The sequence below is a fragment of the Pelodiscus sinensis genome, chromosome 2 (assembly GCF_052426305.1).
Source record: "Pelodiscus sinensis isolate ZL-2025 chromosome 2, ASM5242630v1, whole genome shotgun sequence".
Classification (NCBI taxonomy): domain Eukaryota; kingdom Metazoa; phylum Chordata; order Testudines; family Trionychidae; genus Pelodiscus; species Pelodiscus sinensis.
The window spans coordinates 88,992,585-89,013,294 of record NC_143053.1 but is presented as its reverse complement, the minus strand read 5'-3'; the positions used below and the strand labels follow the sequence as shown (position 1 = coordinate 89,013,294).

Below are 20,710 nucleotides of genomic sequence, written 5' to 3'. Positions count from 1 at the left end.
GAACACAGCAAAAGCAATAAATGTTTTCATTTCTTCAGTGCATAACAATAAATATAATGTATTCCATTTTACTCTCTTCAACAAAACACCAGATTTCTTTTTTGTTTTGTTTGTTTTTTTGGTAAAACTAGAGATAGTAAGGAATAAAATAAAAAGCAAAATAACCCATTTTCGGGGTTAAACATACCCCTGCATCTGGCAGTTGTTCTTTAATATATCAAGTCTTTCCACAGTCATGCACACTTTGATCATCACAAGGCTTGACTACTAAGGAACTCTCCACTTAGGTACTACAATCACCCACTCACTTCTGTTACAGACTCTTCAGCACCAACTGGCCCTCTCTCATCCCCACTGCCCACACAGATTGCTACGGTTCTCAGCTGACCAATGGCAGAAAATGCAGGAAGGATGAAAACTTGAGTGTTGGTGGCAGAAAATACAAGGAAACCGAGGAGCAAACTATTTCTGTGAGCCCATCCCTATTTAAAGGAGGTAAAGAGACACACAGACATCTGCTGCAGAACTTTTCTAGACTGTAAATCTCTAACTATACCCAAATGTCTCCACTCAATCCCAAAAAACAGCACCTCTCACTGCATAGAATTATGTTACAATTGTCCAGAATACCCTCAGAGGCCATCAAGGACAAGAAGCTAAGAACAGGACTAGAAACACAAAGTCTTCTCGAGAATTCTCCCTATTCACACCAGTGGTGATTACAGAATACTGACAATCAGGGCTGCCTTTCCATGACTCTTCCTCTTGCTATTCCTGGATGGTTAAGAAAAGAGATTACAGGCAGTCCCTGGGTTACATGGATCCGACTTACATCGGATCCCTATTTACAAATGGGGTGAGGCAACCCCGCACTAGCTGCTTCCCCACAGCAGACCAGGGAGACACGAAGCTAGCACGCCCCTCCCCCCCCCAGCAGACCAGGGAGACGCGGAGCGGCATTTCTCAGCAGACACCTCAGCTTGAGAATAAAGGACTGCAGGAAGTGAGGTGTGGGAGAATAAAACTGAGCTCTGGAGAAATGTTTGGCTAGAGTTTTCCCTACAATATGTACCAGTTCCGATTTACATACAAATTCAACTTAAGAACAAACCTACAGTCCCTATCTTGTACATAACCCGGGGACTGCCTGTACTCAGAAGGAACCTTGGCAATAGGCTGTTAACATCTACTTTTGAGGAGACTCTACCATCCACTCCCAAATAGGGATGTTAGATAGTGCATAAGGGCATGTCTACACAGCAGGGCTAAACTCAAAATAAGCTATACAACTCCCCTGGCCACTGGGAGCTGCAGAGCTGGTGCTTGGGGTGGGGGCACTGTGCAGATCCCCCGGGCTGCCCCTACGGTTATGAGCTGTGCTGAGCCACAGCACATGTGAAGCAGGGCACACTCTCAATCCTGCTCCGCAGCAAAGTTTGGGAGCCAGAGTTAAAAGTCTGATGGGCCAGATGCAGCCCACAGGCAATAGTTTACCCACCACGCCCCAATTCCTCACCAGCAAGCCCAAGCTCAGTTCCCCTTTCATATTATTCAGCACCTATGAGTTGGGTGCACTGGTGAGACAAGAGATTGAAATACAGGCAACACACAACTCCATAGTTCCTTTATACCAAGCATAAAGAGCACTATATACCAGCTTTCTGAATACCTAACTGAAATTACTTCTGGGTGAAGATTAGATAGAAAAACCGAGTCCAGGAAAGGCTTGTGTGATGCTGGTAGGAAGACAAAACTGCTCTGTAGAGCTAGTCTTCTCTCTAACCCCTCTCCCCACCCGGACACACACACTTTCAAGAATATTCTCTCATGTTTTTATGTTGGTCCTTAGCCTTGCAGCTTTTATCGTGCTGGTAAGATAAAGCACCACCCTCCATCTCCAACAGCCAGAAAATCATGCACCATCTTATTAGTTCCAGACTTTACTGTACTGATCCTCAATATTCAGAACTAAATGCAAAACCCAATTATTCATCTTAATTGTCCCTCAGTTTATTCTCACATACACACACAAAACCCTTTCCCTTCTCATCCATTAACACCTTTTTTCCTACCAGCAGGGAAGGGAGAGATTATAATTTTTTTTTTTCAAATAGTTGGGGATATTCAGTTGCCATTGCAATGAGAACCATGTAAGTACACAGGGGCTACGTCTACACTGGCCCCTTTTCCGGAAGGGGCATGTAAATTTCACTAGTCGTCGTAGGGAAATCCGCGGGGGATTTAAATATCCCCCGCGGCATTTAAATAAAAATGTCCGCCGCTTTTTTCCGGCTTTTAAAAAAGCCGGAAAAGAGCGTCTAGACTGGCCCCGATCCTCCAGAAAAAGTGCCCTTTTCCGGAGGCTCTTATTCTTACTTTGAAGAATAAGAGCCTCCGGAAAAGGGCACTTTTTCCGGAGGATCGGGGCCAGTCTAGACGCTCTTTTCCGGCTTTTTTAAAAGCCGGAAAAAAGCGGCGGACATTTTTACTTAAATGCCGCGGGGGATATTTAAATCCCCCGCGGATTTCCCTACGACGACTAGTGAAATTTACATGCCCCTTCCGGAAAAGGGGCCAGTGTAGACGTAGCCAGGGAGATCAGGCAGAGATGGGAATGGAAAAAAGAAGAATACAGCTCAAACTAGAAAGGCTCAACATCTGAACATTTATCTGCCTCACCATTCTAAGGCTATAAAAGAAAGGTGATTGAAAAAAAAATAAGTGTGACAAATAGTTAGATTGCAGGAGTGCCCACTATGTGGTTTCTAAACATGAAGACACAGTCCCTGCTCCGAAGCAGCATACTTTACTCACCTGAAGTATCCATCACAATACCACCTGCCTCTCTAATAATGACAGTCGCTGCTGCCAAGTCCCAGCAGTGTAAACCAAACTGGTAATATGCATCTGCAGCACCAGATGCCAGATGGCACAGAGCCAAGGTAGAACTTCCGATTACACGAATCCTAGAAGCAGAGAAAAGAAGAGGTATAAAAGAATGAAAGCGTGAAAACTCCTTGTATTTCAACACAGGTATTTATTAAAGGATACAATATGCATCACATATGATTTAAGTAGACTAACATTCTGCTTGGAATTTAATAAACTTGAGAATGTTTAGGATTTTTAATATAATAAAACTTTTTCTTAAAAACCTTACCCATGCACTTGTGCTTTCAGTAAGCTCTCCATGTTACTGAGGAACAATTTCAAAGTCTCAGGGTCGCGTTTTGGACCAATCTCTGTTAATATTAAGGCCTTCGACTTATCTGCAATGTAAACAGTTGTTTCCATTAACTCAACAACCTTTCAAAGCAGGCCTTGGCAATTTCTCCGCATTAAACACGAAGGTGCTTTTCACAGCAAAACTATTTTTCATACACTCAAACATTATTTCTCTTTTCATGTTCTTTCACAGGATAAGAAATTGCTTTTGTTTAAATGACTGTAACCAGACTGAATTGCTCATACAGCTGGGTTATCTAAAAATACTTGTTTGGTAAAAGAAGGGAAGGAAGAAGAAGGGAGAAAAAAAACCCGGCAGTTTCTATGGGTTTCCTTTGTTCCCATGGAATTTTTCTTTACTGACCAGTCTGCCTTTGGTGACCTCACAAACTTTTAGCAGTCAGCTAAAATAACTGACCTAATATCCATGCCTGTTCCCTGCCTCTGTAAATTAATTGTATTTTAAAGCAGAATAGTTTCTGAACAGAGAACTTTGATCTCTTGGATAAGACCATTAATTTTAATTAGACAAAATAAAGTGTATGAAAAGTATACAAATATCCACCAAAAACTACATCTGTCTTGCAATCACTACACCCTTTTTCATTCAGGTATGGGAAAGATTACAGAAGTCACAATCCTGAAAGTATCCACATATTTACCAGTTATTCTGTATAAAGAAAAGTCAGTATGCCTAATTCTGAGCTAATTTTTGTGGCACTATTTTTTCCTTTTGAATTAGAACATAGGAACATAAGAACGGCCGTACTGGGTCAGACCAAAGATCCATCCAGCCCAGTATCCTGTCTGCCGGCAGTGGCCAGCACCAGGTGACCCAGAGAGGGTGGACCGAAGACAATGATCAAGCGATTTGTCTCCTGCCATCCCTTTCCAGCCTCTGACAGAGGCCAAGGACACCATTTTATCCCCTGGCTAATAGCCTTTTATGGACCTAACCTCCATGAAATTATCTAGCTTCTCTTTAAACTCTATTATAGTCCTAGCTTTCACAGCCTCCTCTGGCAAGGAGTTCCACAGGTTGACTACACGCTGTGTGAAGAACTTTATTTTATTAGTTTTAAACCTGCTACCCATTAATTTCATTTGGTGTCCTCTAGTTCTTCTACTTAGGGAACTAATAAATAACTTTTCTTTATCGGCCCTCTCCACACCACTCATGATTTAATAGACCTCTATCATATCCCCCTCAGTCTCCTCTTTTCTAAACTGAAAAGTCCCAGTTGCTTTAACCTCTCCTCATATGGGACCCGTTCCAAACCCCTAATCATTTTAGTTGCCCTTTTCTGAACCCTTTCCAAGGCCAAAATATCTTTTTTGAGGTAAGGAGACCACATCTATACACAGTACTCAAGATGTGGGCATACCACGGTTTTATACAGGGGCAGTAAGATATTCTGTGTCTTATTTTCTATCCCTTTCTTAATAATTCCTAGCATCCTATTTGCCTTTTTGACCGCCGCTGCACACTGTGTGGAAGTTTTCAGAGAACTGTCCATGATAACTCCAAGATCTCTTTCCTGATTTGTCGTAGCCAAATTAGCCCCCATCATACTGTACGTATAGTTGGGGTTATTTTTCCCGATGTGCATTACTTTACACTTATCCACATTAAATTTCATTTGCCATTTTGTTGCCCAGTCACTCAGTTTGGTGAGATCTTCTTGGAGTCCCTCACAGTCTGCTTCTGTCTTGACTGTCCTAAACAGTTTGGTATCATCCGCAAACTTTACCACCTCACTGCTTACCCCTTTCTCCAGATCATTTATGAATAAGTTGAAAAGGATTGGTCCCAGGACTGACCCTTGGGGGACACCACTAGTTACCCCTCTCCATTCTGAAAATTTACCATTTATTCCTACCCTTTGTTTCCTGTCTTTTAACCAGTTCTCAATCCAAGAAAGGACTTTCCCTCTTATCCCATGGCCATGTAATTTACACAAGAGCCTTTGGTGAGGGACCTTGTCAAAGGCTTTCTGAAAATCTAAGTATACTATATCTACTGGATCCCCCTTGTCTGCATGTTTGTTAACCCCTTCAAAGAACTCTAATAGGTTAGTAAGACATGATTTCTCTTTACAGAAACCATGTTGATTTTTGTCCAACAAATTATGTTCTTCTACATGCTTCACAATTTTATTCTTTACTATTGTTTCGACTAATTTGCCCAGTACTGAAGTTAGACTTACCAGTCTGTAATTGCCAGGATCGCCTCTAGAGCTCTTTTTAAATATTGGTGTCACGTTGGCTACCTTCCAGTCATTAGGTACGGAAGCCGATTTAAGGGATAGGTTACAAACCACAGATAATAGCTCAGCAATTTCCCATTTGAGTTCTTTTAGAACCCTTGGATGAATGCCATCCGGTCCCGGAGATTTGTTAACATTAAGTTTTTCTATTTGTTCCAAAGCCTCCTCTAATGACACTTCAATCCGGGACAGTTCCTCAGATTCATCACCCACAAAGGATGGTGCAGATTTGGGAATCTCCTCAACATCCTCAGCCGTGAAGACTGAAGCAAAGAAATCGTTTAGTTTCTCCGCAATGGCTTTATCGTCCTTGATTGCTCCTTTTATAGCTCGATCATCTAGGGGACCCACAGGTTTTTTTAGTAGGCTTCCTGCTTCTAATGTACTTAAAAACATTTTGTTATTTCTTTTTGAGTTTTTGGTTAGCTGTTCCTCAAAATCTTTTTTTGCTTTTCTCATTACATTTTTACACTTGATTTGACAGTGTTTATGTTCCTTTCTATTTATCTTACTAGAATTGGACATCCACTTCTTAAAAGATACCTTTTTGTCCCTCACTGCTTCTGTTACATGGTGGTTAAGCCACGGTGACTCGTTTTTAGGTTTCTTGCTACGTTTTTTAATTTGGGGTATACATTTAAGTTGGGCCTCTATTATGGTGTCTTTAAATTGTATTATATTCAGTAGCTTCTCATTTATATAAATATAGGGGTCTAATCAAAGCCAAAAAACCCTTAAAGCCAAAGGAAAGATTCACATTGAATTCAATGGGTATTTGATCAGGCTTTAAATGAGGCTAGGTATGTATTGTGTTACGAGCTATGCACAGTATTCCTTCCAAATGATTTTAGAGGGGGCTAGGGATATAACTATCGGGTATTTGTGTAAATGTGTAGCCACTAGAAATGTTAGCAGTTACACATTTACATGATCGGGGGGCAGGCAGGAGCTGGTGTTCACAGGGAGCAGGCAGGAGCCGGTTCCCCGCAAGCACTGGCTCTCACCTTCCCCCTCCCCCCCACTGCCTTTGATAAAGAGGCAGCAGTATGAGGGGCAGGTGACTCCTGCCTCCCCCCACTTGCTGCCTGTGGGGGGGATGCAGTAGGGGAGAGCACATGGAGTTGATAGGATTAACCAATAAGACCAGGCTCATCGATTAATTGTGTAATTGACTATATGTTGACATCACTAATAGGGATAGTGGGCCAAATGCTGAGTGATGCTATCAAATGGTATATTGATGACCAAATTAATGTGGCCCGAGACATCTTGTAATTAAATTGACATGCCAGGTACTGGCTACCTACAAATATAAAATGGTATAATGGATTCAAGCAAATTGATTAGCAATGGAGAAGTAATATAAATGTAATCAGAATAAAACAGTCACAGGATGATTACAAACATAACTGCAGAAACACAGACTTCATAACCATTTTTTAAAATGTTACATTGACATATAGAAGCACAGCTGTCCTTTAAAATTATGAGGACATTGATTTGCCATGACTGGAAATTTCTGGAAGCTGAAAGTAATCTGCTTTTGGTCCTCTGCTTACTACATCAGTGTTTACAATTATGGCACACTGAATACTACCGAATAATACTCTTACTACAGAGATCATTATTAACACCATGCATTCATACCATATACACCTCGGCCATAACAAAAATAACTATTCTATGGAACTGCAAAAATGGCTATAAACCTGTTCCTGATTAATAAACAAACACTTCCCAAATTCTTAGTCAAAGGTATGCTCATTTAGGAATTAGGTTTAAAGACTGACACACTGAGTTGGGGCTTAAGGCATAGGAAGGAATTGAGTTTAGGGAAGAGACCATCTAGTGAAAAGACACCAGGTGGCTTCAGGAATGCAAACTACAGGAGACAACTGACCAGAAGACAAGTCCTCCACCCTGAGGAGGGGAAGAGAAAAAAGTCAAAAAACTTGCATCTGACGAAGTGGGTCTTTGCCCACAAAAGCTTATGCTTCAACACATCTGTTAGTCTATAAGGGTATGTCTACACTACCCTGCTAGTTCGAACTAGCGGGGTAATGTAGGCATACCGCAATTGCAAATGAAACCCGGGATTTGAATTTCCCGGGCTTCATATGCATAAGCGGGGCGCCGCCATTTTTAAATCCCCGTTGGTTCAAACCCCATGCCGAGCGGCTACACGCGGCACGAACTAGGTAGTTCGAACTAGACTTCCTAGTTCGAACTACCGTTACTCCTCATTCAAAATAATGAAATTCTCCCACAGTTCTTGCTCAGCTGAAGACCCAGGACCATTTGGACATAAAAGTGAATGCAGTCAATTTATGAGGGATGTAGGACAGCTGGGAGATGCACTGATTCCATAATCCTCCCAGGCACACTCTGTCAAGGGGGTTCTTGTGGAATGTGGGATGGATTTTAAACTTTCATCCCCTGGCAAAACATTATTGGAAGGGTTGCTAGTTCAGGAGCATGGATACCTATTCATGAGATAAATGTCCTCCCTCAGGCACAGATGTCTCCTGTGGGCAAAAAGTGTACCATTTGCACTCTTTTTCTTCAGATGGAAGACACCTGGCTCACTAAAGACTGGTCAAAGCCACAAAGTCTGGATCCAAATTTTTCCAGCTATCAGGGAAGTTCTGTTCATTGAGGGCTAGCCTGGATCTATATCTAATATATACATTAAACTGCTTTAATTTACTATGGTTTCAACCTGCACCAAAATAATTTTTCTACTGTAATGTTTATCATTTCTGGGGTACAAAGATACAGTTCTGTGACATCTACTTGCTTCTGCCTGCTAATGTTGCCTTATCTTCTGCATTGGATTTGTTTAAAGAAAATGTCTTGTCTTTATCAGCATCGTTTAACTAGGTTTGTAGTAATAAATGCTAATACAGGATGGACTAAATGTTCTAACCAATTGTATGATGAAACATACCTCTCACACATCACAGCAAGTTGTTTTTAAAGAAGTATAATGTATGCATCCATTAATTCCATTTACTATTGGTATACATGTTTAAAACTGCAGTATATGGCACCATTAAGTCATCTGAAAATAAGTGAATGACATATGTCATAATAATGTAGGTATGATTCATCATTTCAGTTGTACTTTGTATCCCAGGAATTACACCAGTATAGAGCTGGCATGACATAGTGGGGAACGTCATGTATTTCTTTATCTTAAAGAAGTGTGGGAAATGCAAAATATTTCAGGACCATTTAATATTCATTCACATAAACCTCTACATTAAACAGAAATTTGGGAACATTATTATATTTACAAGCAAGACACAGTTATAATGCAGGAGAGAGACTTTAAATCAGGATAATAATTTCCATTTAGGATTAGCAGCGACTCTGAAATAAAATTTATTCCTTTTAGAGTTCTAACAAAAATCTAGACCAACCTGTCTCTTTTGATACCTGAAGCCTTTTTTCATTACAAAATGCCCCTTGACCTCTTCTGCCAGTGTATAATCGTTCTTCAGTGCAATGGTAAATTACACCAAATTCAAGCTTTAAGATTTTGAAAAGGAAAGAAATGAATGCAATTCAAATTACTCATCACAAATACAAACAACTAGTAATGGCAGAAAGATCAACATTATTTTAATTAGCATATATAATCAAAGATTATGCTGCTGAAAATCAGTAATTTTAGTGTTATACTGAAGATTTAGATACACATCATGTTAATTCCATCTAATCACATCTCATTTGTATGCACACTATTAGAATGGAATAAAAACATATTCAGAAATTCAATTCAGAAGGTTAGTGAGAATATGTAATTTCCCCGAAGCCAAATTCGGAACACTTTATTCCCATTGGGGAGCAGTCACTCATATGAATAAACCCACTGATTTTTATCAGATTATCAATTTTACAAACCTCAAGCATCTCAAATTTTAACAATTCAAAAACATATGGGCTTGGCTTACAAAACAGGCATTTAAAAATACATAGTTTGCAGGTCATAATACATTTCACTTGTCTTCTAGTTTTTGAGCCCTTGAGATGCACTCAGGTCATCTTTTTGAGTTTTTCTTTGCAATCATGAAGGCTAGTAACTAACTGATCTTTTACATGAACACTGAGAGTCTCATTAAATCACCTGACTCTAGAAGCTAGGTCTTAAAGAAAAACATCAAATATCATGAGACTCACAATAAAAATCATGAGAGTTGGCAACACTGATATCTGTGTGAGTATCTGCTTGCAAATGGGAATTAGGAGTTCACAAGTGGAGCCTTAATAATCTAGGCCCAAAGTACCTAATATTCTGCATAACTGTAGTACCATCCATTAGAAGATCTAAAAAACATTGCACAGACATTAATACATCAGTCCTCACATAATTACTATGAATAAAATATCATCGACATTTTACTCATAGGGAAACAGAGACAGAGAGTGATGTGCCTAAGGTCACAGAAGACATTTATGGAAAAGCCAGTTAAAGGATTCTGATCTTGTTGACTCTCAGTCCTTTGCTGCCTCTACTCATGACCTGTGCTATGTGAGTGACTGCCTCTCACCCAATAGTCCTCAAAGATAGCTCAGAGGGAATGGGTTTTCCTTGCTCTTCATCCTGAGGTCCCATCTAAACCAAGCTGGAGTCAGACTCTTCTTGGTTCAGGGTCCCTATGTATGGAACTCCATATCTGAATCTATCCACAAGAATCGCTCTTTACTAGTATTCAAGATTTGATGTTAGATCTTTCTATTCAGATCAGTTCACCTATGCCCATTTTAGCTCCGTTATTGAGTTATTTTTTTCCTTTTGCCTGTTTATTTTTAATTAGAATGAATGATAAAATTTAATATTATTTTTTGTTTTAGTTTCATTTCGTATACTAAATTCCACAAGTAGCATCTAAAGCATAATGGTTGCTATTGAAAATAAATACATACTAAAGAAAGCTGATTTGTAATTATATGCAATACTTGAAAGCATTTGTGAAGAAATAATCTTTGGAATGGTACTAAACTCTGTCTCTAGGGTTTCTTTTTTTAAATGGCAAGTTGAAGTCAATATAAATATGTGTACAACACTATACTGTCCAAATCAAAGGGAGTTGTTAGTCCTCATCATCACATCTGAAAATTAGGCCATTGCTGAATTTGCACACACAAAATTCCTGTTGGCTTTAATGGAAGCTAACAGCATGTCTATGCATGTAAATATAAAGGCCCAAGAGGCACACTTTACAATAGAGTGAATAAATTCTTTAAAATAGCTACTTTTATTTTATAAATCACACTTTAAAAGGACAGTAGCTGTACAACCCTTCTAAAATGAATTGTGAGATTTAGAAAACTTAAAAAGAATTGTATTCCCAAGTTCCATGGCCAGGTTCTTTGTTTTATCATGGACGGGGTCTTATGAAGGTACATGGAATAATGTTAAATTTACGGTTCCTCAAAAGCACAAAAATGCAGATTAAGGGAATCCAAACCATAACTTTGCACATATCACAGAAAGAAATCCTACTATATACTGTATATATCCACAATTGCCTGAGAGTCATGGAGATTGCTAACAGCTTTAAAGCAATAGGAATCAGCATAACAAGAGAACATTAGAAGATAAATACAGAGATGCTTAGTCACAATTTAAACATAACTTATCAGTGCCTGATTTTATTAACCCTTGCATCAGTAATCCCTTTCTAATCATATAAATCCAATGAATATGGGATTAACTACAGGAGTAAACGTTTGCAGTATTAAATTGTTATATTGGTGTGGTTGGACCAAACAAATTTCAATAGCTTGGAAAGCACCTTTGTATTAATTTTTTTTGTTCCCACAGGGGCCTGAGCCTTGTAGATGGATCTCAGGTTAGCAACTCACAGAACACATACCTCTTGGTTAACAGCAAATCCGATGCTAACTGCGACTGTTGGAAACCTGTGAAAAATAAGAAAGAAAGTACTATTCATGAATAATTTCTTTAAGTATGCAAATTTCGCAACTCTCAGCAGCAACAGGATCCAAAGAGAGCACTGTAAATTTTCTCAGCTAAAAACTATATTATACCTTCCCTCTGTTTCCACCCAAGAATGTCCTTTGCCTTTGTCAATGTTTTTAAAAATACTGAAACTAACATTTTGAAAAGTTAAAAAATAAATTTATGAAAACATAAATAGGGTTTTGTATATTAAACATATATATGAAATTTGACTGATTTTCCTCTTAGTTTAACTACACAATCTGATCTTAAATTAATTTTATTTTAATAAACAATTAAATGAATACTGGTATAAAAAAGAGTGAAACATCTACTTTTAAATGGCATGTAAAACAGCCATACACATAGTTATGCCAAATAGGGTTGCCAGACGGTTTCAACAAAAAAACCGTACACACTTGACATTACATCACAATCTACGTTACATCCTATTTAGAAAATTCCGGACATTTATATTTTCTCATTTATATTTTCTCAATTTATTTCCCGAACAGAAAGCTCAAATATTGGACTGTCCAGTTCAAAACCAGACACCTGGCAACCCTAATGCCAAACCATATGATTGTACAGCTTTGTTCCTCCATTACAACTCAAGTCTCTATGCACTGATGTATAACATATATAAGTAGCTGTGATTCAAGATTTCCTGGAAGATTAAGCAAAGAATCAGTAATCTTTAAATTTATGAAATAATAATATAGTTCTCACAAAAGTACATACATCATCTTTCAAATAATATATATATCATATATAAAAAGATAGTGGAGTGGATCCTGCAGGTCTTATTTAGGCAAAACCCTTCAGTTTGTAAAGATAATACTGTAGGTAAGTGTAAACTTAATGAACTTAACACAGTGAAATATGTTTCAGTAATGGGGTAGGTCGGGGGTGGGAGAAGGAATTATGAGAAACTGAAGATTTACTTTATTTTAACAATTCTCCATGTTACTGAATATACCTGTGCACAAAATTGCAGGTTCCATCAATGGGATCAATAATCCAGGTAGGGTTGTCAGTGAGGACACATTTTGAACCAGCAGCAGTGGACTCTTCTCCAATAAACCTATATTTGACATGGAGTAAAGTACGCTCAGAAAACTCAACTCTATCTTCTTGGCTTTTGGAGCCTAGTGTAACATTCATGTATTTTTAAAGTTTAGTTAAAAAATAACCCACCACACGCCCACCCACCACCAACCGACAACTCACAGAAACATTGTAAAAAAGTTCCAAAAAGATAGCTCAGAAATTATTTTATAGAGTACATTAAAAAAATCCCATTCTGTTTTCCCCTCCCTATATGTTAATGATACATACTTTAAAGTCATGTAATACATGTAAAGATATATCTGAAATGAAACCCCAACCCTGGCAGAAGTTTAGATCTGGATTACAATTTGGCAGCTCAGACCCACTTCAAGCAGGAAGTACAGGCAGTCCCCGACTTACGCGGATCCGACTTATGTCGGATCCGCACTTACGAACGGGGCTTTTCTCGCCCCGGAGCTCACGTGCGGCGGGTCGCCGCCCGTGTCCTCCGGGGCGAGAAAATCTTCTCCCAGTCTCCCTGGTCTGCTGGTGGGGTCCAGCAAAGCCGCTGGACCCCCCTAGCAGACCAGGGGGACAGGAGCAAAGCCGCCCAGGCAGCGGGGGTCCCGCTGCCTGGGCGGCTTTGCTCCCGGGCAAACGAGCAAAGCCGCCCAGGCGGCGGCTTTGCTCGGGTGTCCCTAGTCTGCTGGGGGGGGTCTAGTGGCTTTGCTGGACCCCCCCAGCAGACCAGGGGGACAGGAGCAAAGCCACAAGGGTGGCGGGGTCCCTCCGCCTGTGCGGCTTTGCTCGGGTCTCCCTGGCGTGCTGGGGGGACTCCCCCCAGCAACCCAGGGAGACAGGAGCAAAGCCGCACAGGAAGTGGAGTCCCTCCGCCTGTGCGGCTTTGCTCGGGTCTCCCTGGTCTGCTGGTAGGGGGAGGGGGCGCAGCTAGTGCGCCCCCCCCCCCTCCGCAGACCAGGCTTTTGTTGCGGGACACCTCAGGTAGAGCAGCTGGGGTGCTGCCGGGTTGGTCCTGTGGGAACCTACCTGGCAGCGCCCCAGCTGTTCTGTCCCAGGCTCCAGATTCAGCAGCTGATGAAACTGATCAGGCTGATTCCAGGAAGCTGGGGGCAGAGCAACTCTGCCTCGGGCTTCCTGTAGTCAGCCCCTGGTCAGTTTCAGTGGCAACAGATGAATCTGGAGCCAGTTCCGACTTACCTACAAATTCAACTTAAGAACAAACCTATTTTTGTACGTAACCCGGGGACTGCCTGTAATGCAGGCTGCCAAATGTATCCTCTGTTCCTTGCAGGTGAATTAACATGAACTAATGCAGCTTTAGAAAAACTCTCACCACAGTTTTTTAATAGCAGAATAGATCAGGAAGTAAAAAGTTCACAAAACTAAACCTTTGCCTTTGTAAAACCCAGAGTAACTCACTGGGTTTTTTTTAAATAGAAAATTTATAGGAATTGATTTCTTGATTGAGCTGCTGATTTTCTCTCCTATTCTAGTCTACAGTATTTCAATAGGATTTCTGTTTTAATTTTCCTGTGAATTGTACATTCAGTTCTGGCATCTGTCCATTCACCCTTAGTTATCTTTGCCCTTCCCTAGATCAGTGGTTCTCGAATAGGGGTATATATTATCCCAGAGCATACATCAATTCATCTAGCTATTTGCCTACTTTTACAATACGCTACAGGAAAAGTAATAGCAAAGTCAATACAAACTAAAATGTCATACTTGTTCATACTTCTTTCTATATTATACACTGAAATATAAGTGCAATTTTTATATTCCAATTGATTTATTTTATAATTATATGGCAAAAAGTGAGAAAATAAGCCATTTTTCAGTAATAGTGGGCAGTATTTCCGTGTCTGATTTGTAAGCAGGTAGTTTTTCAGAGAAGTGAAACTTTGGGATAAGCAAGACAAATGAGACTTTTGAAAGGAGTACAGTAGTCTGGAAAGGTTGAGGGCCACTTCCCTACATGACTCAGAGCCTGCACCTGCAAGTGTTTTGCATGTGGAATGCCTATTGATTTCAGTGGTAATTCTGAACACAGAGTCAGCATGGTAGAGTTACATTTTGTCATTTGCACCATACTCAAGCAGTTACGATTTGGCACAGGGGGCAGTCCTGCAAAGGCCTGTTGGCAAAAGAAACTTCCTCCTCAAGCCAAGAACAGACACACAAATGGAGCCCCTTCGTATCTGCTACTACTGCCCTATGATTACGTTAACTCCACTGCTTGTTGCACTGATGGAAAGAAAATGTGGGTCGTCATAGTGCTGTATCCACAAACCTGAGATGGTCTCCATAGCATTAAGGGGATGCAAAAGCTCCTACTTGGTTCCCCCCAATCCTTCCCCTATCCCCAGCTCAGTAGATATAAATTAACTCAGCTGCATCAGAGGCCCTCTATGGACATGGAAGAAGGAGCAAGGCGTGCCACTAGTGTCTCAAAAACCTTTACAGAAAAGCTACACATACTAAAAATATGAATTCCTAAGGGACACTTACAAAACATTACACAGTACTAGGATAGAGGAAGCAGAAAGACTGAAATTAGTGGAAGTTTCTAGTCAGATACAAAGCAACGTAAGCGCTCTGTTGTCAATAATCCAGTGTTTTATATTTTGACAGTTATTTCACATGTCTTCCTTGGAAATGTGGTAGATTTTATATTTATGAGACAGAACCAGCCTCATTCTTCTCCCATGCAGTTCTCTAACGACAAAGTATATACTTGTGGAGGGAGATCACCCAAGAGTTATGCACCACTGAGGTCCCATGTGAAGGCTTATGTAATGCATTGCTCTTGGTTGGGCCATATGCACAGGAGTGAATTTCACTCTGAATGCAGCTCAGACCTGACCTGCAAATTCCCTGCTATTCCAACAGAAAATTTTACTGTGGTTTTATGATATGAACAGATGTCCATTAAGACTAGGCCAAAACCACAAAACTCATTTTCACCGGAGGGTGGGGGATGGGACCTAATCCAGATTTGAATAGAGGTCAGAAGAGCTGAGAGGCTAGTGTGTTAAACTACTGTATCAACGTAGCCACCCTTCCCACTTTTCAAACTGTATCTATCTAAAACTTGGTATGCTATATGTCAGAGTGAACAACACCTTCTTTCTTTCCTTAAAGAATAAATCTTAGCTTGTTTATATTGTATCCAGGATGATAGGGCCCCAAATCTCATTAGGGCTTTTGGGAGCTATCACAGTGCAAATAGATTAAATAATAAAAATGTTTACTGGATCTGTGAACCAAGATTTTAAAAAAATATGTGTCTTTAATGATAAAGCTGGACTTAAGAAGCCTAACTTTATGCACCCACTTTTGAAATCCTGGCTACCCACCCCCATCAAAATATTTTAACTCCCACCTAATGTTCATGTTCAGTTCTTGCCCATTTGGGCTTCCTAGAAATTGGAAAGGAGTGATGACAGAGGCACTTATGGAGAAAAAGGGAGGAAACAGATTAATGGTATGAGAGAGTAAACCATGTAAAAGAGAGACAATGACAGTCTCTGATGTGAGTCACTTCCAGTCTTCTTTGGCTGGGAAAGTGATGGTTACAATTAAGGCCCTTGTGGGTGGGCTAGAGAGAGGCTTGGAGCAGTGAAGTGAGTGATGGCAGGGAGAGAAAGGTCCGTTGGGGCTTTGACGGGGAAGGACACAGAGAGAAGAAAGCCTGGTGAGGTGGAAAAGGAAGGCAAAAACATGTTTGCTGTATAAGACCAGTTAAATGTCTCTCTCTATATATAAAAAAAGTTTTTTCTGCCAGGTGACAGAATGATGTCATCGGGTTCTCTGGCTGTGAAAGCCAGGGTTGGCAAGCGTAGCCAACTAGCAGGGTGCAGTCCCCAGTACTATTTACTTTCAAAACTTTTGTAATGTAGGAAAGCTGCTTTGAAACTGAAAATGTATTAGCACTATTGATTTTAAAAGGACTTTACACAGTAACAATAAATGTACAGGTACAGGGGCCTGATCTCATGCCCATCTGAGTCAATGACAAAGTTCAATCTCATTGACTTCACTAGTGCAAGGTCAGACTTGTATATCAGTATGATCCTGCACCCAGTGAAGTAACCAGTAACAATCCCATTACCGTCCGTGAGAGCAAATTAAGCCCATCATAGTGCATAACACAGGACCGAAAGATACTGCTTTGTATAAGAATAATCTCATTAATGGAAAACTACATGATGAGTAGTTTTCATTCTGTGCCTTATCTAAACCATTTCACTCTGTATATTGTTACTATGAAAAGATAAAAAAAGTTTAAAAAATCTGTCATCTAGAAACTACTCATTGAAACCTATCGAAGTACAGAAATTCTTTTTTTTTTTAAAGAATTGAGTAAAGCAGAAATGAAAACTGAGGCACAGGTTAATGGGCTGACTCTCATCACTAGCCAAGCAGGGAGCGGGATGTTCAACACAGAAATAAGTTTTTAACAAACATTTCCGCTATTTCCCTTTACCTCTATGAAATCTTCTTGATACTAAATGGTGCACTGACTGCATCATTCTGCCACATCACTAGGATCTCTGATTGCAGTAACAACTCTGGTAATGATTGCACCACTGGGATTTCCTTTTTGAACTAAGAAGTACCAGTACAAAAATAATATAAGAAAAGGGGAATAAAAAAAATCTAAAAATATTAGCTGGACGCCTCTGAGAGCCAGACTAGTGAAGAGACAGAGCAAATAAACCTGGACTGAAGTCAATTTTTTTCTTTGCTGTTTACCCTTGTACTTGGCTACTGTTACTCAGATGTTGCAAGACCTTTACTCAATAGAGAACTATATCCTGTAACTGAAATATGCATCTGGATCAAAACAAACCCCAGTCAAAACAAAGCAAACAGAAACCAAACTATCTTAAAGAAAGCTTAATTCACTAAGTTAACTTATGAAATCAGAAACTAGGAAACATGCCTGGACAAATTTGAAGCAGAAGTTGGCTATAAAGGGTTAATAATCTCTCACTGTGTTGGAGACTTCTATTTCTGGGTCCATGTTGACCTTGCACCTGTTGTTCCTGTTCTAAATAGCCTGAATATTCCTAACACTTTATGCTCATTTTATATGAACCTTGTATGCTACACTTCCTCTAGCACAAGGTTTCCCAAAGTGCGTTCCATGGAGCCCTGGGCTCCATGAGATGGGTCCAGGGGCTTCACCAGAAAATATTAATGGCAGTTGTTATTTTGTTACTAATTTTCTGATAGTTGTCTTGGGGAATAATAATGTATAAGAAATATGCAAAAAATAAAAGTATAATTTCAAAACTTTGCCTATTTATTTTGGTATTTTAAGGGCTCCACCAAATTTTCAGGACCCTGTAGGGGTTCTGCAGTTGAAAAATTCTGGGAAACCCTGCTAGAGCAGATCATTAAAGAAAACTCATATACTACAGATCAGACAACAGCACAGCAAACTACTTTTGATGGAATATTATTAGAATAATATATTTGTAAATACCAGCACCGCCTAAGAATTGCAACCAAATACAGTATACTTAAATTGTGTAACGTTGCCATGATTTTGGATCACACAACAAATACTTAGATGTACTTAGTCTAAATGTTTTCAGTAATTCTTGCATTAAATATACTCTAAACATCAACATGAGCAACTGGATCAGATTTTTCATATGTTCCATTTTAGCTGGATTCTTTGGAATCTGACACAAATTCATCTGTACGTAGAAGGATAGTGCAACGCCTGTGTACCGTGTAAAGTACACAAAGAGGATTTATGTAGATTTAAGTGGCACAGAGGCCTTGTATTGCCTTCCTCTGCAGAGGGCTGAATGTTACCCTAATGGTTTTAAAGTCAAATGTGGAAATCAGTTGTACAGTATATATTTTGTGTGTGTCAAGCCAAGACGTGTTTTATAAAGCCTATTTCCCGTCAGTGAATATGCTAAAATGTATCATTTTAAGGCCTTTGTTTATAAGTGTTACTCTTAGGGTACGTCTAGACTACAGGCTTTTGTCGACAGAAGTTTTGTCAACAGATACTGTCGACAAAGCTTCTGTCGATAAAGAGCGTCTAGACTGCAACCAGTTCTGTCGACAAAGCAAGTTGCTTTGTTGACATGACAGTGTAGACGCAAAGGACAGTGTAGATGCAATAACGACTTCTGTCAACAGAACTCTGTCAACAAAAGGTGTTATTCCTCGTAGTATGAGGTTTACAGCCGTCGACAAAACTGCTGAGTTCTGTCGACATTATGTCAACAGAACTCAGCAGCAGTGTAGACACAAGTATAGTTTTGTCGACAAAAGTCCACTTTTGTCGACAAAACCCTGTAGTCTAGACACACCCTCAGATAGCTCAACAGGAATCACATTTCTTAAATTATGTTTAAGACCTGTAGATAAATTCCATGAACACTTGGTATATTTATTTTTCTATTGGCTAGGCATCTAATGCTTCAAAGAGCTGAGTCCCCTTGATTCTTTTTTACCTCAGAACTGTTTGGGAACATATGATAGAAGAGCTAAATATAGCTCAATGCTATATTCAGTCCAGATTCTGTACACACACATATGTATATGAGTAAAACAAAATTACGCACATGACTGGGGCCTTAGTGATAACTGAATGACGCTTGATTCTAAGACATTTATTAACAATGGAGACAGGAGAACAGTGATATCTAATTGGTATTAAAACTGAATTCAGTTGTTAGGGACTGAATTTTATAAATTCATTTTTTAAATTATGCTTACATATGCAACCTGCACAAGGGCAACAGAGTCCTGGACAGTTATTTCTCTAGAGATACTTACCTGTGGGAGGGAAACTTCTCTTTCAGAGAAGAAATAATCACATTTTCTACAAATTTATCAGTTTCTGTCACAAGGTCTGCTGCAGATGTTTTTGTAGACACTCGCTTGTCCTCTGTAAGAGCTTTCCTAATAATCTGAAAGAAAAGTATATACATCAGTTTTATTTCTAACATTTCTTCCCTAGACCTGGGCCGGGAACCCTGAGGCTCAGGGCTCCCCCACAGCATTGGTATGGGGAAGTGGTGTGTGCTCCACTCCCCCTCTCCCTCCCCCTTGCAGAGCTGGAGCACATAGTATCTACTAGCCTGGGCCCCCCAGGCTCTGGTGTGTGAGGGGAATGTGAGGCGTGTCTTTCTTCTTCTCAGTCGACAGCCACGTCACTGAGGGTTTTGAGGGGTTTTTTTTTTTTGCTTCTTACTTGTGTGCAGCCCCCAAATGATTTTCAGTGGGTCAGTGGCCCCCTAATGCAAAAAAGGTTCCCCGTTCCTGCCCTAGACACTAAGAAAATACATTACATATGAGGTTCATTGCTGATCCTGAAATTCATAGACAGATCAGTGTGCTACCATGCAAAGGAAGGAATCCAGTTCTGGGACACAAAATCCATCCTGTTTGTTCAGGGGTGCCAAATACTGCTGAGGCAATGAGGGTAGAAAGCACCTTGCATCACTCTATAGCAGGGGTGTGCAATAATTTTACACAGGGGGACCACTTCAGAAATTTCTGAAGAGGCCCTGGGCCACCCCAGAAGTGGAGGGGCTTCAGGTGGAAGGGGTGGGCCAGGACACTGCCCTGCTTCCCCACCCCCAGAAAATGTAAACCATAGTAGCTTGGCTCTGAAAAGAAACTTCTATCAGATTTAAGCCATGATTTTCAAATATGGGGATGTAGCAGTAGGGTCCTAAACCACATAGATGGCCTGGTTTAAAAAAAAATCCTTAGCACTATGAGCTGGTCATAATTGCTGGATACTTAGTATATTTCTAAATAAGGTGGCCACTTATTCAGGTGCCTAAATATGGACTTAGAAGTCTAACTTTGGACTCCGTTGTTTGTTTGTTTTTTAAATCTTGGCCTGTTTATTCCAAATGGCAAGACACTATAAAACAAGGCATGATGAGAATGTTTCTCTTGAAGGGATAGCTAATTTATTTTTTTTAACACAAAACAATTATGAAGTACTTAAGAAGTTAAAACAGTCAGTGATAGTAAAGACAAATTAACATAATTGCTTGATTTGTACATAATTATATAACATAAAACCAACATCAAACCCATATTTCAAACACAGCCTCCTCGTGAGTGAGGCACGTTTCTTTTAAATCCTCCAACAAAAACTCTGTGGTGCTAAAGTATTTTTAAACTTACCTAA

The 20,710-nt window shown here is 40.0% G+C and overlaps 1 protein-coding gene across 1 annotated transcript in view; it reads right to left on the bottom strand.

Annotated features, from left to right (window-relative positions):
- Positions 1–20,710, bottom strand: part of IMPA2 (inositol monophosphatase 2) — a 36,121-nt gene that overhangs the window by 10,173 nt on the left and 5,238 nt on the right. The window contains exons 2-7 of the mRNA XM_006117489.5: positions 19,339–19,472; positions 12,440–12,544; positions 11,375–11,420; positions 8,915–9,023; positions 3,161–3,269; positions 2,815–2,966 (exon numbers count right to left, since the gene is read on the bottom strand). Coding sequence (XP_006117551.1) covers positions 2,815–2,966; positions 3,161–3,269; positions 8,915–9,023; positions 11,375–11,420; positions 12,440–12,544; positions 19,339–19,472 — 655 coding nt within the window. The remainder of the gene's footprint in view (positions 1–2,814; positions 2,967–3,160; positions 3,270–8,914; positions 9,024–11,374; positions 11,421–12,439; positions 12,545–19,338; positions 19,473–20,710) is intronic.